This window comes from Lytechinus variegatus, chromosome 2 (genome assembly GCF_018143015.1).
Source record: "Lytechinus variegatus isolate NC3 chromosome 2, Lvar_3.0, whole genome shotgun sequence".
Classification (NCBI taxonomy): domain Eukaryota; kingdom Metazoa; phylum Echinodermata; class Echinoidea; order Temnopleuroida; family Toxopneustidae; genus Lytechinus; species Lytechinus variegatus.
In genome coordinates, this window is record NC_054741.1 from 42325607 (window position 1) to 42337694 (window position 12088).

Genomic DNA, 12088 nt, shown 5'->3' on the forward strand with positions numbered 1-12088 from the left:
ACCCTCCAAACAATTCGAATTTAGAATCCTCCGAAATAGTGAAAAATATATACTGACGAGTGCCGCACAGAATGATACAAGAAAAGTACCATGCCCTATCTAATCAGGCTTTTAAATGATAGATGGGTAAAACATAATGTTTCCATGAAATTTCAATGTGCTATGTATTTCCCCAAATGAAATGATCTTATAATGTATTAATTACCCTTTTTTTTTTATCCATGTTGAATATTATCATTTCCTATGTATGTTTAAGTAATCATATATTCGTTTATATTGCAAACACCAGATGAACAAAACAATGGCCAATTTTACAAATTATGCCATTATCCTATTTTAAAACAATACCCCATTTATTTTGAAACTTATATAATAACTTGCTGAAAGATGTTTTCAACCAACCCCCCCTCCCTTTCCATATATTTTTATCTCCATTATATCAAACCGTTTCGATTTTTTGTTCAACAGGACCGTTTTTTCTTCTTTATGTTCTACTTGTAAATGTTCTATCAATTATATGTACAAGTATATTTTTCTGTAACTCCTGCCAGTAGGCCTACTTGTAATTACATGTAGCATCACTTCTAATATCCGCTTCCTTACACACACTCAACTCATCATTTCTCTTATTTTGGAATCATTATTGTTCATTGAAATTATTATGGTTAATCGAAATTAGTATTGGAAATTAGAATCATTATTATTGTAAACTTGAATTATCACTGTATATTTGAATTATTATGGTTAAATTGAACTATTATTGTAATTGAGATTTAATTCATGTCTATGTGCAATTTATATGTTTTCATTTCAAATACAACAGCAATTCAACCTTCGTGGCTGCTAAATTGAATAAAATATATCTTGAATCTTGAATCTGAATTAAAGTGCTAAGTGGTTAAAAAAAGGTAGATAATTGCATTTAATCTTTAACTATAGGCCTACATTATGCATATCATTATACATATAAGTCTACGGAAATGCATAAAAAAGCAACATATCTGATATTTGAGTATTCAAGTATGATACCTTATTAATTTGCTAAAAAGAATGATACAGAGTTGAAATTTCCTGTACATAATGATAGCATATTATTAAAAATTTTCCGGAACATTTAAAGGCAATTGCTTTATTTCACTTAGAATTATGTAAAATTACGTATTTCTAAAATTTTCAGGTTTGGGGGAAAAAATACAAAAAAATGCATTTTTTTACTTAAAATCTCAGCCAAATGACCTACTTACTCCTATAAATAGTACTACATAATTGGATATTTATTTGGCTTTCATATGACACCAATTTTATGGCAGTTGAATGCTTATGTCAAAATCTATGTACGAAAATTCAAATTTTCTGAAAATTTGGTGGCCATTTTGAAACAAGTGGAATGCCTCTGGCTGTCTCACCTGCATCACGCAGTTCAACATAGCAGCAGTGCTGACTTTGAAAACTACTATAACTCGCACAAGATGTTCAGTGATACTTGGTTACTCTTATTTCCATGTTTTATGAACTAGACCAATACACTTACAGAGAAAGGATGGTAATTCAACAAATACCCCCAATGTGGCCAAAGTTCATTGACCTCACATGACCTTTGACTTTCATCATGTGACCTGAATCTTGCACAGGATATTCAGTGATACTTGATTACTCTTATGTCCAAGTTTCAAAAGTCAGATCAATAAACTTGCAAAGTTATGATGGTAATTCAACAGATACCCCCATTATGGCCAAAGTTCATTGTCCTTTGACCTTGATCATGTGACCTAAAATGCGCACACGATGTTCAGTGATACTTGATTACTCTTATGTCCAAGTTTTATAAACTAGACCAACATACTTTCAAAGTTATGATGGTAATTCAACAAATACCCCCAATTCGGCCAAAGTTCATTGACCCTAAATGACCTTTGACCTTGATCATGTGACCTGAAACTTGCACAGGATGTTTAGTGATACTTGATTACTATTATGTCCAAGTTTCATGAATCAGATCCAAAAACTTTTAAAGTTTTGATTGTAATTCAACAGATACCCCCAAATCGGCCAAAGTTCATTGACCCTAAATGACCTTGGTCATGTGACGTGAAACTCATGCAGGATGTTTGGTGATACTTGATTAAGCTTATGTTCAAGTCTAATGAACTAGGTCCATATATTTTCTAAGTTATGATGACATTTCAAAACCTTAACCTCAGGTTAAGATTTTGATGTTGATTCCCCCAACATGGTGTAAGTTCATTGACCCTAAATGACCTTTGACCTTGGTCATGTGACATGAAACTCTAATAGGATGTACCCCCAAATCGGCCAAAGTTCATTGACCCTAAATGACCTTGGTCATGTGACGTGAAACTCATGCAGGATTTTTGGTGATACTTGATTAAGCTTATGTTCAAGTCTAATGAACTAGGTCCATATATTTTCTAAGTTATGATGACATTTCAAAACCTTAACCTCAGGTTAAGATTTTGATGTTGATTCCCCCAACATGGTGTAAGTTCATTGACCCTAAATGACCTTTGACCTTGGTCATGTGACATGAAACTCTAATAGGATGTTCAGTAATACTTGATTAACCTTATGGCCAAGTTTCATGAACTAGGTCCATATACTTTCTAAGTTATGATGTCATTTCAAAACTTAACCTCAGGTTAAGATTTGATGTTGACGCCGCCGCCGCAAAAGCGGTGCCTATAGTCTCACTCTGCTATGCAGGTGAGACAAAAAGCACCCTCACAGGTTAATTTTCAGGATACAGCCTGTTTACCTCATATATTCATATTCAGCATAAAAAAAATGGTCTAGAAGCACTGTATGAAAATTTCTCCTCCAAGTGGCACCTTGCTCAATTATTACCCGGACTTTGTAGTAAAAGTTTGTAACCTGTCATTCAATCAATGTTGTTTTGATATACAACAAAATATAACATTTTGTTCCTAAGTGAGCACATTTGACCCCTTCTTCATCTAATGGATGTCTTCTTAGATAGAGACTTTTCAAAATAAAGAACCAACTTCTAAGATTCTAACCACTTTTAGTATTTTGGCTACCGATGAAAGTTTGTTGACCTTTTGACCTTTCCCTGACTTTGTCTTAACAATTTATATCTTTTGGATAAGGACTTCTGAAGATAAACTTATCAAAGTCGGAATTAAAAAAGTAACAAAAATGAAACAACAAAAAAAAATGAAAAAATAGCTTCCTGAACTCCTTCAGTGTAAATTTGCCATTTAACGAAAGTTCGTTGACCTCTTGACATTTCCGGTCATAACTTCTTAATAGGAGGTCACAAGTATATGATTGTGTTGTTACGATACTGCAACAAATAACAATGAAAAAAATTAAGATTTGAATTCGATTTCCCTTTTTCTTTATTACAGGAAATAATTAAGTATAGACAAACAAATAAAAATGATAATGGTCTTACGTCTCTTGAAATGCTGATTATAATCCAAAGTAAAATCCAAGTCGGCTGGCGAAGATTCCGTAAATTTAAGTTCACAATGATGGCGATGATGAAACTGATGTTGAAGCAAGATGAATAACAAAAGTCACTGTAATGAGTTGAAATGTCAGTGAAGATGATGATGATGAACAGTCATTTTCAGCAATCCATGGGTTGAAAAGCGTTCATTAAAACAGCTTGATGATCTCGATGAGAACTGAGAATTCCTCTCTCAAAGTAACTTCAAACAGTTCATTGATGGCATGCAAATAATTCCCAAGAAGATGAATGTTGTATTTCAGGTGGAAATAAAATATGCTCTGACATAAAGTCTGGCATGAAACTCTGAGTTCTGATCTGATGTGATGATCTCCTTCAAGAAACTGCCAGCCTATATACAAATTATTCACTATTCTGGAAACTTCTAGTCTTGTGTACAAAAGAACATTCTCCTTCTTTCTGGAGCAATCAAATTCTAGAAGACTCTTGAATAACCTCACTGAAATTAAAATGTCAACAACATAGCTAATCCTATTGTTCATTTCCACTACCACTGGAATCTCTTTGTGTTGCAGTCTCTATTCAGAAATAACAAAGATTACTCATGTCTAACAAAGCTTTACAAAGACTAAATAAATGAATGAAATTGCTCTAACAATTCTTATATATAACAGTGTACACTTTCTTGTTAAGTATAAAAGACAAACAATTTGATGTATGACTCGACACAATCAGGGCAATTCCAAAAATTGACCCCATTTTGACCCCACAGATGTTCAAGATGACCATTAGAATTTGTCGCCAAGTTAAAAGTTGTTCCTTTTGAAGTCACAATCACATAAAAGTGAAAAATCAGACTTAGCCGATTGGTCAAAGTCGATGACATATGCTGCCTGACTATTATGACTACGATATGATTTTCATCATCATCTACATGTATATAGTCAATATACAGGCCTAATTATAAGAATCATACATGATTAGATTAATTCATTAGAACAATTCATTGATAGTCCTCCATGGTGTGGTTTTGCATCTTGCCAGCCCTACCCCACAGCTCTACCCCTCCAGATCCTGGCGGAATGTATTAACTGATGCATGGTGTATATTTGTTAATTCTAGATCAAAACAAATAACAATTAATGTTGTATAAGAATAAATGGACATTAGACCAAGTGTGAATGAGACCAAATGAAAATTAGACCAAGTGACGATTAGCCCAAGTGGGCATTAGACCAGTTGGCTACTAGACCAAGTGGCCATTAGAACATTACGTTAATAGACCAAGTGGTCACTAGACCAAGTGGATATTAGACCAAGTGGAAATTAGACCAAATGGTCATTAGACCATATGATAATTAGACGAAATGAAAATTAGACCAAGTGGAAATTAGACAAATAGGATTGTAGACGAAATGGGTTTAGACTATGTGAAGTTGGATGAACTGATAAGCAGACCAAGTGGTATTAGACCATCCCATAATTCACCTGTCAGTAGACCTGCACATAATAATGCACATCAATGCATCAAATTTTGGAGGGCGCGGCGGGGAAAATCCAGTCAATTTTTTTTGTTGCTCCGGCCGTCGTGTCGATGCGCTATAGCTATGCACACATTGCATGCACTGACGGTATGCGCTAGCCGGGTGAGCGTTGCACAAGCAGATGACGGAGCAATGTTCGTTTGTATTTTCCATGATCATAAAACACACAAAAAAAAGTCCAGGACCAATGCAGAATTCTTCCCAAAATATCATCAACAATGATATTTGCCGATGACAACATATACATTTAAAATGAAACAATATCAAATACATGAACCACGCAGAGTCGATCCGAACAATTTTTCGGTCAACTAGCATTCGCGGTCCAGACTCGCACAAACCAGCCCCGCCTGCAGCCCCATACACTCACTATCTCGAAACGACAGGCGTGCTTGCCAGCGCAAGCAAATAAGTGCTACCTGGGGGAGCACTGTAACTTGCCTGAGATTGTTTAGTTGGAGCGAAATGAGCTCAAAATTGATGCGAATAAATAAGTAATTTTCTCTGGATGGTCATTTGAATTGGTATTCAATGCTGATATAACGATTGTAACTTGTAAGGAAAGATTGTGGAATATGAGTTATGACCATGTTCAAGAATTAATCCTGATATGATAGTCCACTTTTTTTATTTTAGAAACAAGACAAGAACAGACAATTGAAATCATTATGAATGTCTCGGATCGAGCTCTAAATTCATATAAACTATTATTGGATGTTAAATAATTACGATTTAATAAGATTTTATGGCCATATTAAAAATATTGACCATGTCAGCAAAGTATGTCATGTTCATATGGAAGTATTAATAGTATTATACTGGTATTATTTTCATTTTTATTCCATCTCTGGCCTGGACGTCTCCAGAGCTAGCTAGCTCCGAGAAAAAGAAGCACAACACACATGTGCGTTCGTTGACGTAGGACATATTTTCCATTCATGAAATCAGAGCCAAAAGTTGGGCACAAACTAGCTTCAAATTTATGGAAAAAAACATCAAACGCAATTTTCTTGTCATGTAAAATGTTATTATATGGTGATATTACGATCTTGAAAAGAATTTCTGCATGTTGACAATGTTCGCGAATTAATCATGACGTGATAATTTCTTTTTAGACAAGTGCACTCACTTAAGTCGATCGTCATGTGATATTCGTCATTGAAAATTGAAACGAAATACAAACGTTTCACATCAAGCTCTAAATTCATATCAATGATTATCATATGCAAATTATTCTTAAATATTACGATTAAATAATGTGCTATGGTCATGATATTAATAGTGCTCATGATAGCAAGGTTTATTTTACGTTGATCGCATCAATTTCCAGCTATTTTATGGTTTGATTGAAGCACAGTACAGCGCATGCGCTGCGCGATCGATGACTTTCATTCATAAATTCATCGTGCATAAATTATCTCGGCACGAGCAGACGAGTAAGACTCGAAGTGTGATCGAAATAAACTTCAAATTAATGGTGAATAGGCATCATAATTACACAATCCTTTTCATTTTGGGGGAAATAAAAATCAAGTAAGTAGTAGTCAAGTTGGATATTATTGTTTCTTTTGATGATTGATTGTGTGAACCAAACGAATCGGCCGGCCGACGTTTCTTTTTTTTTTTCGATGCACCGATTTTGCAAAATCTGCACCAGCACTCAATTACATCCATCGAACACCGATTTTAATATCGATTCGACTCAGGCTCAGTCATAAGAGAGTATTGCATGTAAACTTTAACGTTGACCTGAAAGTGACCTTTGACCTTACCACATGTCCTCTGACTGCAGCATAACATGCAGGTCCCCTAAGTACATCTACCATCCAAGTTTGGTTGAAAAGTGACTTACGATTGCAGAGTTATTTGCCATAACGTTTGTGATAGACGGAGGGACGACATTTGGATGCCTAAGTCTTGCCTTTACCCCTGGTGGGGGAGACAAAAAGGATTGACATGACCTCATATCATTTCACCATTGACCTCACAATTCTCATGGACTTATATGTGGTATTACCCAAGGATCATATGTACCAAGTATGAACATAATTTCTTTAACATTTTCGAACAGACTGGGGCCCGTTGCAGAAAGAGTTGCAATCAATCACAACTCTAAAAATCTTGCGCAACTTGATTTTCAACCAATCAACAGCGCGCATTTGGGACTTGCAATTGATTTTTTTACTTACGTTTAAACGCAACTCTTTCTGCAACGGGCCCCTTGATTGGTTGGGGCCAATGACCAATGACCTAACTCGAAAAGTGACTACTAGGTCTCTGCGGACTTTGTTCAGGCAAGACAAAAAGAGTTGTCGGACCTAACAACTTGTCGGACAAAAATGTTGATGAAGCACTCTCCTGATGTGTATTTCTATTCTATTACCTGAGGTGGATAATAAGCCACTTTCTCTCTCTCCTCCAAATGTCTCTTGATACATTCTAGTTTCTTGCTTCTTGACTTCCATCTAAAACAAAGAATATCATTTAAAATTGAACATATGTACAATTAGAGAAAGAGAGGGTACAATTGCTGGGTGAGTACAAGGAGTGTCCATTTTGGACCATGCAAGTTTGTTTTATTAATTGCACTCATTGTTTTTCCCACTTCTAGTTTAAAGCTCTTCTGTGAATATGGGCTAATAAGTTTACACTAGTATAATCAGTATCATCATTATTATTAGATACAAGTAGAAGGCCACTGGCAGTCTCATCTGCATTCCGTGATTCAATGTAGAAGCAGTACTGACATTGAAAACAACCAAGATGAATGATTCTTCACAAAAAAACATCATTCTTATGAAAATCAAATACTAAGTTCATTTAATCTAAATAAAATTTGACCTTGATCATGCAACCTGAAACTCATTCAAGACGATCAGTGATATTTGATTACCCTTAATAAGTTCAAGTTTTATGAACTAGATCCATCAATCGCTAGAGGGTATTCATTTGTCTCGCAATCTACTATGGTCAACAAGGAAATTCGTGATCACTCTCGCAAAAAGTGTTCACTGGCTTTCTAGGAAATTCGTGATCACTCTCGCAAAAAGTGTTCACTGGCTTTCTAGGAAATTCGTGATCACTCTCGCAAAAAGTGTTCACTAGCTTACAAGTTCACGAGCTTTCGAGTGCCGCTGCAACTCTTTATCAAGTGACAAGGATTGTCCGATATCGTACTCTATTTATACTAATCTCCAAGACCATACGCACAAGCGCGAGAACAATAGGTGGGCACTGATCAGTGCCCACTTGTAAGCTAGTGAACACTTTTTGCGAGAGTGATCACGAATTTCCTAGAAAGCCAGTGAACACTTTTTGCGAGAGTGATCACGAATTCCTTGTTGACCATAGTAGATTGCGAGACAAATGAATACCCTCTAGCGATTATTTCAATCCGCAATAATGAACCTATTTAGTATTAGATCCATCAACTTTCAAAGTTATGACATTTAAGAAAAATACGCAAAGTTCACTGATCCTAAATAACTTTTGACCTTAATCATGTGACCTAAACCTCAGGCAAGACAATTGGTAATACTTGATTATCCTTTTGTCCAAGTTTCATGAACCAGATCCATACTTTCTAAGTTATGACATTTCAAAAACTTAAATAGTTAAAAAATCAAATCATTTCATGGAAATTTTGATCCTGAACCTGAAATGCCATTCACTAAATTTCATTGTCTTTTTCCTTATATGATTAAATTTACTTGCCCATGAGTTATTAATGTATTTTATTATATTTTCTTTGTTGCCATACCAAAATAACACAAAAATATGCAGATTAGGGCCGAAGCTCACAATAAAGACATACCTGTGCATCAGTCTGTGAATATACTGCACTTCTGTGGTAAACCTTGTATTGGCATGGAGCTTGCATTCAGGCTTGATAAAGAGAAGTAGGAAAGAAAATGACACAAGGCATGAGCAATATTGTGTCTCACCCACTTGTTAAAATAATTAGAAATATTGCGATCTTCTTTGCCATGCAACAGAATTGTATTGAAAACTCATTATAAAATATCTTGTAAAGAATGTAATACAAAATGAAATTTGAGGTCCATGAAATGCTTCTCCATTTCACTTTCCTCTGTACATACTCCAACCCAATTGATATATATGACATTATTGCACTGATATTTTACATGTGTGAAGGTTAAATGTGTTTCTGGGTGTAGATGTATGTAGTGTCAAAATAAGCTTATTATTCAGAGAAAAAAGAATGAGATACAGAGTTTTTAAAGTTTCGTTGAAAAGTGAGACACGGTTGCAGAGTTGTGTGTCATAAGAGTCTTAGACCTAAACTTTAACGTTTGACATGAAATGACCTGTGACCTTAATGTAACCTCCAAATGCACCTAACATGCAGGTCCCCAAGTACTCCTACAACCCAAGTTTGGTTTAAAAAGACTTACGGTTGAAGAGTTATGTCTCATACAGGGGTGATATTCACTCTTGTGTGCCCCCCCCCTCCCACAGTAGACATCCCATTAGGTAGGGACTTTTGTTAGTTGTGACCACATGAATTGTACATGTACACAAGTATGCTATACTAAGAGAACTTTTACCAGCAGGCATGTAGCCAGGAGGGGGGCAGTCGCCCCCCCCCCCAACACTCTCAAGTAGAAAAAAAAGGAGAAAAAAAAACGGAAGGAGAAAGGGAACAAATGTATAGCTTTGTTGTCTTTTCCATTCTTTTTTGGTTAAAAGAATAAAAACCTGAAAGAGACGTTCTTCTCTCTTCATACAAAATTTTGCTTCCGCGTTCCGCGCGGCAAAATATAAACAAGTGGAATGCCTCTGGCCGTCTCACCTGCATCACGCGGTTCAATATAGCAGCAGTGCTGACTTTGCATACTACTCTAACTCGCACAAGATGTTCAGTGATACATGGTTACTCTTATGTCCTCTTTTTATGAACTAGACCAATAAACTTACAGAGATATGATGGTTATTCAACAAAAAACCCCAACATGGCCAAAGTTCATTGACCTTACATGACCTTTGACCTTGATCATGTGACCTGAAACTGGAACAGGATGTTCAGTGATACTTGATTACTCTTATGTACAAGTTTCATGAATCAGATCCATAAACTTTCAAAGTTATGATGGTAATTCAACAGATACACCCAATTCGGCTAAAGTTCATTGACCTTTGACCTTGGACATGTGACCTGAAACACGCACAGGATGTTCAGTGATACTTGATTACTCTAATGTCCAAGTTTAACGAACTAGACCAATAAACTTTCAAAGTTATGATGGTAATTCAACAGATACCCCCGATTCGGCTAAAGTTCATTGACCCTTAATGACCTTTGACCTTAATCATGAGACCTGAAACTTGCACAAAATGTTCAGTGATGCTTAATTACTATTATGTCCAAGTTTCATGAATCAGATCCATAAACTTTCAAAGTTATGATGGGAATTCAACAGATATCCCCAAATCGGCCAAAGTTCATTGACCCTAAATGACCTTTGACCTTGATCATGTGACCTGAAACTTGCACAAAATGTTCAGTGATGCTTGATTACTATTATGTCCAAGTTTCATGAATCAGATCCATAAACTTTCAAAGTTATGATGGGAATTCAACAGATATCCCCAATTCGTCCAAAGTTCATTGACCCTAAATGACCTTTGACCTTGGTCATGTGACGTGAAACTCATGCAGGATGTTCATTGATACTTGATTAACCTTATGTCCAAGTTTCATGAACTAGGTCCATATATTTTCTAAGTTATGATGACATTTCAAAAACTTAACCTCAGGTTAAGATTTCGATGTTGATTCCTCCAACATGGTCTAAGTTCATTGACCCTAAATGACCTTTGACCTTGGTCATGTGACATGAAACTCTACTAGGATGTTCAGTAATACTTGATTAACCTTATGGCCAAGTTTTATTAACTAGGTCCATATACTTTCTAAGTTATGATGTCATTTCAAAAACTTAACCTCAGGTTAAGATTTGATGTTGACGCCGCCGCCGCCGTCGCCGTCGGAAAAGCGGCGCCTATAGTCTCACTTTGCTTCGCAGGTGAGACAAAAATCGAAATTCCCTTTTGTTTCCCACACCATTTTTCTACTCTGTTTTTCCCCTTCCCGGCTGTGGGAATTGTATATTCTTGCCAGAAATTATAAAATATACATGGGTGTAAAGAGTATGACAAGTATTTTTTCAAATATTGAATTGACAAAAAAATTTGGCTCTTCTGTTCGGAGCAGGTAAACATTACCATTAATCACCGAGTACCCAAACACTATTTCTTTCTTTTCTCAGCAAGTTATTTTTGGCTAAGTATCTACTCAAAAGGGGAGGCATTATATTCGTACCGTGATATGCAAAAGTATGTATGATATTATACTTCATTCTATATCGCTGTACATCCATATCGTGTTTTGCGCCATTGATTTGAAATTTTGAATATCTCTGAAGTTTCTTAATCAAAAGGAAGCGCCTAATATGAGCAAACTTACACATTTTTTTTTCAAAATAAATTACAGAGGTTTCTGCGCTTCGCGAGCATGGGAAAGGAAAAATCCCTATTCTAGCTTGCATCATCCCTTTCACATTTTGAGCTCGTTCTTTTTCTTAATCGAGTTATATATAATCTAAGAAATATCAAATGTGGAACAGGTTAAACAGGGTTCCCACAGAAATTTGAAAACAGAATTCCATGACTTTTCCAAGGCTAAATTGCTGCTTTCCATGACTTGCTTTCTGGCACGGTTTCCAAAATCAGACACATTATGATGGCCTCCATAACCTCCCCTCACAGCCATCCATTCCACCCACTACCTTACTCATGACATGTACATCTACATGTATTATCATTGGTATATGGTCCGTTTCTAACCAGGGTACAGTGCCATTTTTGTATCACCAACATCCAGATTCAAAATTGTCTTGAACACAAACTCATGTAATTTCTTGAACTGACAGATTTCCATGAACTATTTCCAAATTTTCAGAGCATAGCATGCAGATCTTGTCACAAAAGTGAACTATACAATAGATGTAAATGTCAAATTTTCCAGGCATATTGAAATTAGGATCCTGAATTCAACTTTACTACAAAACTT

General features: G+C 35.8%; 1 protein-coding gene across 1 annotated transcript in view; it reads right to left on the reverse strand.

Annotated features, from left to right (window-relative positions):
* The window catches only part of LOC121408113 (protein Jumonji-like), a 61039-nt gene extending 51932 nt beyond the window's left edge, over nucleotides 1-9107 (reverse strand). The window contains exons 1-2 of the mRNA XM_041599448.1: nucleotides 8810-9107; nucleotides 7379-7460 (exon numbers count right to left, since the gene is read on the reverse strand). Coding sequence (XP_041455382.1) covers nucleotides 7379-7460; nucleotides 8810-8817 — 90 coding nt within the window. The 5' untranslated portion in view covers nucleotides 8818-9107. The remainder of the gene's footprint in view (nucleotides 1-7378; nucleotides 7461-8809) is intronic.
* Between the last annotated feature and the right edge of the window lie 2981 nt (nucleotides 9108-12088).